The following is a 10,724-nucleotide window of genomic DNA, read 5'->3' as shown; positions in this document are numbered from 1 at the left end:
TGATTGATGATTGATGATTGATGATTAATGATTGATGAAGATGAACTTAGTTTATTCACTTTATTGATTTGTTTTCTTGATGAATATCTTACATTGGTATGAATATGAACATTTAATATTTATTTAACATATGAGTAATAGGATTCAACCAGGATTTGAGCCAAATAGATTGGTTTTATAAAAAAATTACACAAGAACGCTTTAGTCAATAAGGCGACGCTTTATGCCCGCCTTATCGCTAAGGCGCTCCGAAAGACCCTCAAACGCCTCCGTCGCCTTACCGCCTCAAAAACTATGGGACTAGGGAAAAGAAAGTTATCTACCTTAGGCAAGGGAATCCACTGTCCCTACTATTGTTCAATGCTGAACACTGCCACTATTGTTAATTATGGTACTAGAATTTAGCTGACTATTATAAAGAGGATGACTTACTGCTGACAGTGAAGGAGAGGGCACCAATGATCTCCATCATCAAAAAGGGGACACGCATACTTTTTTGGGGAGGTTTCTGTGTCTGCTGGGAGGGGTGAAGGTTTCACATAAACAAGTTTCTAAAGTTCTTTCTTTGAAGCAGTGTCCAGCCTTCAGGTTAATTTGGAGAACAGAACATTAATGGGGAGAGGGAAGAGGACATTTTCTCCAAGGAATGCATTTCGGAACGACCATCTTCACATTAGGGCCTTCATGTTATAGTTAAACCAATAGGCACAAAAACCTAGTCATTGGAAGAACAAAAAATAGGTTGTCATCTCGGAAAGAAGATATCTCCCCTTGGATTGAAGATTAGTTCAATGCTTTGGAAAGTATACCAATATGCTACATGATTTACATCAAAACCCCCTACTTCGTTGCAAACAAGATAAAAACACACCAGCTAGTATATAAATCCCAGAACCAGCAGGTAATTAGCCCAGTTGTCTGTGTTCAACTAACAGAGAAATTCCAACAAACAATAATAAAAATATGAAATTTTATCTAAACAGTACTGAGTCTACCAATCACTGCTGCTGGTGTGAGCAAAAAGGGCAACAACAACATGAAATCAAATAAGAAAAAAAGCAGTACTTATTAGTAATTTAGTCCAATACTTGTGCCTAAAGACAACTATAAAGATTACCTTGAGAAAATTAAAATTTAAAATGCACAAAACCATCCATAATCTGTGATTTAACCCACTGAAACAGAATAATAAACCAACTATAGTTTTTGTTACTGTTTGGGGGTTCTTTTTTGTGTTCTGGGGGCTGTAGTTGCCCTGTACTCAGCTTTATCAATCTTTTCTCCAGTAAGAAATTTTATTTGTTATTTATTATAAAAAGGAATAAACCTAACTGGGAAAAACTACACTACTTGTACATGAAATAAATTATTGATCTCCCATATAAATTAGAGAAATTTTAAAGAAAACTCAATAACATTTTGGTGGGTTGATCCCAAACAACCAACAATAGGCAAATTATCTAAGTTTTGGCCTAAATTGGATTACTACAAATCTACAATATGTACTGTATGCCCATCAAATGTCACTCTACACTTTTTTTTTCTTTTTGGCATCTGATATGCTTTTCATGTCTTTCAAAAAAAAAAAATCCTATTGAAAGATGCATGTCCAATATCACAGTAATTTCATATATCAAGTAAAAGCCAAAAAAAATCATATATATATATATATAACTTTAAGAAAATGTAAAAGGACATATATGAGGAATAATAAAAGATGAACCTAGAGCGAATGTCTTTCAATAACCAGATGCATGTAAGTCATGTCCAACCTTAAATTCTCCTACCTAAATTTCAATCCATTCCTTGCTTCTTCCCTATAATCCATCTCCTGCATTCAATGTGATTTACCTGTATTCAATGCGAAGTTCTAAGAATATGGTATGACAGCATAACTTTACCATTAAAAAAAAAAAAGAATAAACTTTGTGACCAAATATCAATGAAAGAAGAAGGTATGGGGAACCAAAATTTAAACACACTTTCAGGAACTACTAGGAAACCTCTCTACATGCGCTGCTTCTCAACCAGGCTCATATTGCAGATTTGGTTTTCCTAGGGAGCCAAGAGATTCTGCGGAACTGTATGCTACATCCCTTCATTCGAACATTAAGTCATGTCCAGCTATCTCCATTTTAGCACAAGTTGGATTATTATCTTCCGAACTAAAACCATAATTAGCCAAGAATTCCAGATCACAGATTCCCCTTGACTTTCCTTTTTACCTCCTTATCCATGACTCTTGCCCTCGCTGCCTATTCTATGTTTTCCCAATTTGAAAATTTTAAAAAGTAGTGGCAATGAGACCCCCAAAAGAATAGGATACCTATGTCATGTGGTTTTGGACCCACAATTAAGGTAGAACCTTTCTTCACCAGAGCAATGTTCAATCTGATTCACCACTTCAGCCACTAACCTCTTGTCACCCACTAAAAGAATCTTCAGTCTCTCTCACCCTTCTCTTTGTACACTGCAATATGGTGCAACCAATCATCTAACAACTAGAATCTTAAACTACTTTTAAAGCTGCCAGGTCACAGGAGCCGACCTCTCTGCCACCAGCACAAGTGAATAAGAGAAGATCATGTCTCTGAAGGTGGGCAGTATCACCATCTACAGGTCGAGTCACGGGTGCATAAATTCTGAGGCAGAGTAGTACTTGATAGTCATTATGTTGAACTTTCTCTACCACCCAAATAATTTGAGTACTGAAATTCTTGTGGCCTCTTCAAGTCTACCAAGGTGTTCTCTCAATTCCACCCATTCCATGAGATGAAACATAGACTAGAAGCAAAGACACCCATTAACGTAAATATAATCCTAAACAACACAAAATATAGCACATGGCTTAACAAGGACCAGAGGAGTGTGAAGTGGCAAGCAGTTCCTCAGAAATAGGAAATAGAAAATAGCATTATTAGGTGATTAATAGTTTAAGGAAGCTTTTCTCCTCCAAACTGAAAGTGATTTTGAATTAAGGAACAAGTAAGCTCCTACTTCCCATCAGGTCATAGCATCTACCTGGAAACATAAAGATCTAAAATACAGTATAAAGAGATAAATATATACCCGAAAAAGACTAGATGCCCATTCATCCAGTACTGCCTGCAAATGAAGTTCACTTATTAAAGTAGGCCATGCTTGAAACTGGGAATGAAATATATAGTTCAATGTTACAAGGAAACACTGACATCCTCAATTATACCACTCAAAGAATGAAATCAAATAACAAGTACCCCCTCCCCTTTTGATCACTGCACTGCAATGTTACCTGAAGATCAGTGTTAAGCTTGGCAGCTGTCCGAACCAATCCTGCAAGATATCTAAGGATAAATATATCTAGAGATATCGCTGCTTGAACGCCAGGCCTCTGCACTTTAACAGCAACAACCTGTCCACCAGGACGAAGCCTTGCCTGATAAACCTAAAAGATTGAGAAAGTGAAGAGTTATAATACTAGAGTAAGTATCCATTTTGTGTACAAGAACTTACCAGAATAATAAATCCAACTCAGCTTAACAACCAAACTACGTGGTTTGGCAAAGGAAAAGCAGGGGCAATATGAAGTTTCTGGGAGGTCACCAATCCCAGTCCAACCTCCATAATGATGCTAGACTGCAGAGTTTTGATGGTATCTGTTGCATTAAGATATTGAAAGGGCGAATCAAGATCCTATGAATTGTGATGAATACTAACCTGCCCTAGCGATGCTGCAGCCACAGGTTTTGGTGAGATCTCCGAAAAAAGTGAATCAATTGGCAATCCTAGCTCTTGTTCTATTGTTTCAAAAGCAGCTTCAGATGAGAATGGTGTTATTCGATCCTGCAACAAAGAGAGCTCCTCCAAATATGTCGGCGGTATCACATCCTACAAGAAATATTTTCCAATCCATCTTTAAAGGTGAGGAACAATCATTAGTGAATCTCCTGGAAAATGCTAATAAGATGTCAAAGATTGCTCAATACTTGATTGATAGTCAATGATCCAAAGAGGTATGAAATTTTAATTGTCTTCAAATATAAATTGTATTCATGTGGAAACATTAGTAACTGGAATAATAAAGAACATAAGATTATCCATAAGAACAATAAAGAATATAAGATCTAATACTAGAGTGAGACACTGCGAAAAAACTACAGCATTCAGTAGTCATGCAAAAGACAATAATTAAAAATTAATAAAATGAAATACTTTTCAGTCATTTGTCAAAATATATTGTTACTCTTACTACTGATATAAGTGATCAATGATCTAATAACTGCAAAACATGTATATTTCCAACCACATATAGGAAATGGCAGATTGATTATCCTACTAACAACCTACAAAGAATAAAAAAAGCAACATACAGGTCGAGATGAGACAGCTTGAGCAATTTTGACAAATGCCTGCAAAACCAAAATTTACAGAAAATAATAATAATAATTCATAACAAAATAAATACAACTAGAAGTAGCAGAATATTGTTCTAGTCATTCTGAAACATGGATGACAAAGGAGAATAGCAATATGATACAAAGATAGAACGTACAGCATGCTATAAATGGTAAATCATTTCAAAACTGACAGCAGTTTTCAACATTAGCTGGGGTAGGGCTAAATTTCACACTACCAGTGGCAGAAGATATGGCTATGGTCCTCCAGATGAGACAGTTGAAATTTTCAACCACTTATGCAACTGCAATAGACCAGGTTTCTCCTACGGAAAGAAAAGTCAAAAGCTCACCTTATAATGACTCATCTTATACTCAAGATTCCTTCTCCTATTGAACAAAGAAAGAAAGATCTAAGTGCAAACGGTGCAAACCACGCTGTCCCAAGGTCCTTGTAAGATAACCTTAATCAGCATATGAATCATTCATCTTTTCACAAGTCCGCGCAAAACATAAGGAAAATAGACCATAGTGGTTGAAGATTTAGATACAACAAAATTCAATTGACCTATATATAAGATTTACCATACCGCAGAGGAACTCACCAGTTAACTGGATGGAACTATAAAAAAAACTTGGATGTCTTTAAAGTTATTTAGAGGTTATTCTGTGTCCAACTAAGCCAGACAAGAACAATAAGGATGTAGGGGTTCATTACTTTGCTTTCGTAAAACAAAGCATATTTGCTCACTTTCAGAAAATATTATTTTCACGAATCTTATGGGTGTACTCGAATATGCAAGACATACCATATCATCCAGCTCAGCTGGAACAGCTACACACCCTATATTAATGTTGCTTCAAATAAAGCAAGGAAAAAATGAAAGCTGTCACATATAAAGTGCAGTTTGACCAATAGAAAGGTTAGTTAAAGACATACTGGACCAAGTTCAACCAATATTTTTCGAAGCTCTGCAGCTCTAACCTGTAAATAGAGGAAAAGAAAGCAAGAAAAAAATTAGATTACGCATGGCTTTGTGAAATACAAAAACCCTATTGCTTACAAACTAATTAAGAATAAACAGAGCAAACTTAAGACTTGAAGAAATCCCAGCCAACCTATCAAAATCAGTGTGGTGGGGCACCCCAGACTTTTCAGACATGAGTCAGCTAATGTCAAACTCTCCATGAATTTGGGTCTTGATGGTACTAATTAGATGAGGATACTAGATTAATAATGAAGAGACTTGAGACTTGCAACTCTCCTTATTCACATGCACATAAAGGCCTAAGTTTTATGTGTTTTTGTTTTGCTTGGATGCTTTATCTTAATAAAGTTTTAACCCTTGAAGCTCTACAGTCAAGAGGGTTTGAGTTGGCTAGAAGTGATTCTTTATGCCTAGCACACTACATTAGGCAGCAACTATACCACCAAGCGCACCCCCCCCCAAGGAAAACGAAAAACTCTGTATTAGGCAGTGGTGACATATTTTTAAATCTGAATCACGGAAATGCAGACCATGTTTCATGTCTTTTGACCCCTTAACATATTTGTGTGTTTGCATGTGTAAACATATCCCCAGATCCATATTGACTCCCATGTCTGAGTCCATACAACCATTCCAAAGCATAATATTTACTTTTAACAGAGAAAAACAAGAAGCAACGAGGAAAGAAGCAGCCAAAAACAAATGTACTTAAGAGTTAAACATGAGCAATAATGAATTTGAAATAAAGATTCTTGGACAAAAGCTTACACAATAAAAAATAAAAAAAAAGAAGGTTACTGACATGAACACAGTCTTTTGGTTTTTGGCATCAATCGTTATTTCTGCCATGTGGCAGTGCCTATTACTCTATCAGTCAATCTGACCACTGGATGGATGGGGAATTCCCTGGCTAGGTGACATGAGAAAAATTCAGTAGTCTATTTTAAATGTATGGGCTGTTACCTTTGTTTTTCCTATGGTCTTTTTCTCCAAACAGGACTGACTTTTCTAAATTCCAAAGCATTATTCTGAAAGTAAATATATGATCAGAGGATAACACGGAAATATGGCCAGGAAGTTTAGGCACCAGACACTGTCAATTGGCAAAACTAGCACTGATTCTTGATTGATTCCGGCATTATACAAGTAGAGAGAATTGAAACAAGAGGAGGCAAAACAATGGACACAAAACTGGAACAAGGACAAAGGAAGGGTAGATCATAGGGACAAAATCATATACTATCTAGGTTTATCCTGAATTTTCTCCTCCTAAAATCGGGTAGGCTTCTGAGAAATTTTTCACGAGTTAACAGAAATCATTTCCAGTTCCCTTATAAACAAAAAACTCTTCAAAAGATTGATTTCTGTTGACATCAATTGTACTTGATTTAGTACAGTCTCCTCAAACCACTAGAGATGCAATAACATATGGCCACCGAATTATTGAGAAAAAGTTATGTTCAGGTTTCAGCTAGTAGCCAGTTATATAATCAGATTATTTTTGCTTTGAGATGAATCGTAATCTACCTAAGAGGTTAAGATATATGCGTGTCTAGCTACCCACCCACTAAAGCATTGCTAAAAGAAATTACAATGACAGTATGAAGGAACTTGGAAGCACAAGCAAATGACGAGAATTGCTGGCATTATCAGAATTTTATATTGGTTCTCAGTTTTTGGTAATCCAGGATCCTTGTCTTGAGAGTGGGAGCACCCTCACAGAGAACCCTCTGTCTTCTTTGTTAGAGGCGACTTTCACTTGGTAAATAGAAGAAGAAATAACTCTAATCCTTGAATTGCTTTGACGACTTCTAAAGCTACTTGATAACCATATTGTTATCCGCATAGATACAGGCTCAGTCTCACAAACAAAACCAGAAACACGCAAAGTTCAAACAAATCGCTGACCCCTCCAAATTAAATATAAAATTGCAAGTTCCATCAAAGTTCCTCACCTCAAACATCTGATCTGATCGCTCCATCAAACTATCAAGATATCGAAGCCCAAACCATCGTCCTAGCGTATTACCTATCTGGGTAAGACGACGAAGGACGATAAATGGTTTCTTCCGATATATGGAAGTAATCTTCGCCAGATTATACTCTGTTAAGCTATCAACCTCGGACGTACCAAGTTCGAATATGTAGCCGGAGTACTTGGTGAACGTATCGTCATCGCGAGCAGCAGCTGATACTGGCCTGTACCTTGAGCATTGAATCTGCTTGAACGCAGGAAACTTGTAGGATTTAAATTTATGGCAAAGACCGCAAAAACTTGTTGAAGGAAGAACAGATTCGGAATCGATAAAGCGACTCGATTTGAAGCCGGCGGTAATAGGAGAGGAAAATGGCGGGAGAACTAGTACCATTTCTGGTAATGGGAAGAGAAATGGAGAACCTCTCTTCGCTCTCTCTGTCTTCTGTGTGTTTCAACTCTCAAATTCTACGCTTGAACCTCAAAGAGATAATAAACATGAGGAACAAACGTGAAATGGGTATATCTGTAAATTCAGTGGCTAAGGTTACCGATAAGATCGAAATTCGAAAGCTAAGACTGAGTGACCTGGCCTGTGAGGTGCTGAGTTTAGGATGATAGACTCTGGGCCTTTGGTCGCTTTTATCAAGCAATGCACTTCACTGAGAGAGCTAAAGACCATCCACGCCTACTTGGTCCGAACAGGTCGCAGCCAAGACACCTTCCTTGCTAGCAAGTTGATCGAATCCTCTGCTCTATCAAGGGCTGGACACTTGGACTATGCTCATCGCATCTTCTCATGGACCCACTACCCCAATCTCTTCATGTGGAACACCCTCATCAGGGGTTTCGCCATTAGCGACTCATCCTCCATGAAAGCTCTCTCTGTCTACAGAGACATGCACGCCAGTTGCCTTATACCGAATAGCTTCACAGTCGGTTTCGTTCTCAAAGCTTGTTGCCGTCTACTAAGGCCACATGAAGGGAACCAAATCCATTCTCAGATTATAAAGCTGTGTTTGGGGATAGAAACTCCGGTGATAAACGGGTTAATGAGGTTTTATGTAAGTTGCGGTGATATTGACGCTGCTCGGGTATTGTTCGATGAAATGTGTGAAAGAGATACGGGTTCTTGGAGTGTGATGGTTTCTGGGTACGCTCAACATGGGCGCCCACGAGAGGCATTGGCGATCTTCAGAGAGATGCAATCTCAGAACGTGGAGATCGACGGGTTCACCTTGGCGAGTATTGCTGGCGTTTGTGGGGACATGGGGGCTCTAGACTTGGGCAAATGGTTACATTCGTATACCGATAGAAGATGTATGAACATTGATGTTGTCCTTGGAACCTCTCTTGTGGACATGTACGCTAAGTGCGGTAGCTTGGACGATGCAATGAAAGTTTTCCAAAAGATGGGCGAGAAGGACGTCAGGGCATGGTCTACTATGATCGGAGGGTATGCCGTGCACGGCTATGGTGACAAAGCTCTAGACGTATTTGCAGAGATGAAGAGAGCTAAGGTAAGACCCAATTGTGTCACCTTCACTAGCGTCCTATGTGCGTGTAGCCACTCAGGATTAGTGGAACAGGGCTGCCGGAATTTCGAAATCATGTGGTCAGACTACGGCATCAAGCCCCAAATCGAGCATTACGGGTGCATGGTTGATCTATTTTGTCGAGCGGGGCTAGTGAATCGAGCTCACGAGTTCATCAAGAACATGCCCATCGAGCCTAACGTTGTGCTATGGCGAACATTGCTCAGTGCTTGCAAGGCCCATGGAAATGCAGAGCTAGCAGAGCAGATTAGTAGACAAATACTCGAATTAGAGCCTCAGAGTGGTGAGAGTTATGTGCTTGTCTCCAATGTTTATGCTTCTTTGGGTAGATGGTCAAGTGTGAGTAAGGTTAGAAGCTTAATGAAAGACAAGAAAGCAAAGAAAAGACATGGTTGGAGCTCAATAGAGGTGGATTTCACTGTACACGAGTTTGTAATGGGAGATGAATCGCATCCAGAGAGAGAGGAGATCTATAAAATGCTTGACCAGATGGCTAAGAGGTTGAAGCAGGAGGGTCATGCAACAACTACCCAGGATGTCCTGCACGATATAGACGAAGAAGAGAAAGAGCATGCACTGGGTCTTCACAGTGAGAGACTGGCCATTGCTTATGGACTTCTACGCATATCAGAAGGGTTACCTATTCGTATAGTGAAGAATCTTCGAGTGTGCAGAGACTGTCATGAAGCGACGAAGGTAATATCTAGGATCTATAAGAGGGATATAATAATACGAGATCGTGTTCGTTTCCATCATTTTAGAGAGGGGAAGTGTTCTTGCAATGATTATTGGTGAATTCCATCTTCTTAGGAGCATAGGCGTCTTTCACTCTGATTTCACGTCAGCTACGCGTATGATCATCTTACATGGGAGCATCAAAGGTGGAGGTCTATTTGAAGGCAATGTAGCAAATGATAGATGCTCAGATATATACGATCAGATGATCTTAAGAGTAGTGGATTCAATTTCAAAACCTCTCAAGTAATGTTCTTTTTTATTTTTTATTTTTTTAATAATTCAAGTGAAAGAATGAGTAACTCCTCGAATTTGGATCCATTGTATGTATATTCACCAGAATGTGTGTAAAGATTGAACACGTCTCTTTTGCTTCCATATATACCCTTCACCCTTGTCAAAAAATAAAACAAGAGTTGAATTCTCACAAGTATATCTAATTGAACATACATGTACAATAGATCCAAAGTCTATATTATTGAATATACATGTGTGAATCAATCTCGTCCAAAAACCCAATCCACTCTCAATGGGGAAGGACAAAGGTCAAATATTTTATCCTCATGCATACATAAGGGTGGCAATAGATTTGTAAGTGCATTCGCTATCGGATGAATGGTTTAGTAGGTCAAGAATGATACGGTCGTGATCAATGGTACAACTGATAGGGTAATGACACATAACATAACATATAAATTTGTAAAAATATAACCAGAAGGGGATATAGAAGATGTTTCTAATAGAATTAAAATAATCTGAATGAAATAAAAGGACACTTCTGAAGTATTGTGTATTATGTAATTAATGTATTTCTCTAAAAATAAAAATAAAAAAAATCTACAAAACTATTATGAAACCCATTATAATAGACAAAATATTAGATAATCAAGAAACATTATATAAATAAATTGAATATTACGTATAAAAATGATGTCAAAATAAATGTATAGCAAATTTAAAAGAGGATAACAAATGGTCGTTTCTTAAGAAGATGAAGGAGTTGATCCATAATGCTAACTCTTACTTTTTTCAATCGAGGTTATTACGTATAAAAATGATGTCAAAATAAATGTACAACGAATTTAAAAGAGGATAA

General features: G+C 37.8%; 2 protein-coding genes across 2 annotated transcripts in view; one reads left to right on the top strand and one right to left on the bottom strand.

Annotated features, from left to right (window-relative positions):
* Positions 1–8,093, bottom strand: part of LOC122093849 (uncharacterized aarF domain-containing protein kinase At1g71810, chloroplastic) — a 23,895-nt gene extending 15,802 nt beyond the window's left edge. Inside the window, exons 1-7 of the mRNA XM_042664394.1 lie at positions 7,318–8,093; positions 5,314–5,358; positions 4,350–4,388; positions 3,697–3,867; positions 3,272–3,424; positions 3,070–3,105; positions 1,788–1,831 (exon numbers count right to left, since the gene is read on the bottom strand). Coding sequence (XP_042520328.1) covers positions 1,788–1,831; positions 3,070–3,105; positions 3,272–3,424; positions 3,697–3,867; positions 4,350–4,388; positions 5,314–5,358; positions 7,318–7,731 — 902 coding nt within the window. The 5' untranslated portion in view covers positions 7,732–8,093. The remainder of the gene's footprint in view (positions 1–1,787; positions 1,832–3,069; positions 3,106–3,271; positions 3,425–3,696; positions 3,868–4,349; positions 4,389–5,313; positions 5,359–7,317) is intronic.
* LOC122061810 (pentatricopeptide repeat-containing protein At5g48910-like) lies at positions 7,937–10,058 on the top strand. Its single transcript, XM_042625298.1, has one exon. The coding sequence runs from the start codon at positions 7,952–7,954 to the stop codon at positions 9,686–9,688; it is 1,737 nt and encodes a 578-aa protein (XP_042481232.1). The 5' UTR covers positions 7,937–7,951; the 3' UTR covers positions 9,689–10,058.
* Positions 10,059–10,724: the final 666 nt, after the last annotated feature.

This window comes from Macadamia integrifolia, chromosome 2 (assembly GCF_013358625.1).
Source record: "Macadamia integrifolia cultivar HAES 741 chromosome 2, SCU_Mint_v3, whole genome shotgun sequence".
NCBI classification, from domain to species: Eukaryota; Viridiplantae; Streptophyta; class Magnoliopsida; order Proteales; family Proteaceae; genus Macadamia; species Macadamia integrifolia.
Note: the sequence above shows the minus strand (reverse complement) of the source record. Positions and strands in the feature narration are given on the sequence as shown.

Excerpts from the sequence above, each read along its gene's own strand:
- LOC122061810 (XM_042625298.1), top strand. The coding sequence starts at position 7,952 with ATGATAGACTCTGGGCCTTTGGTCGCTTTTATCAAGCAATGCACTTCA.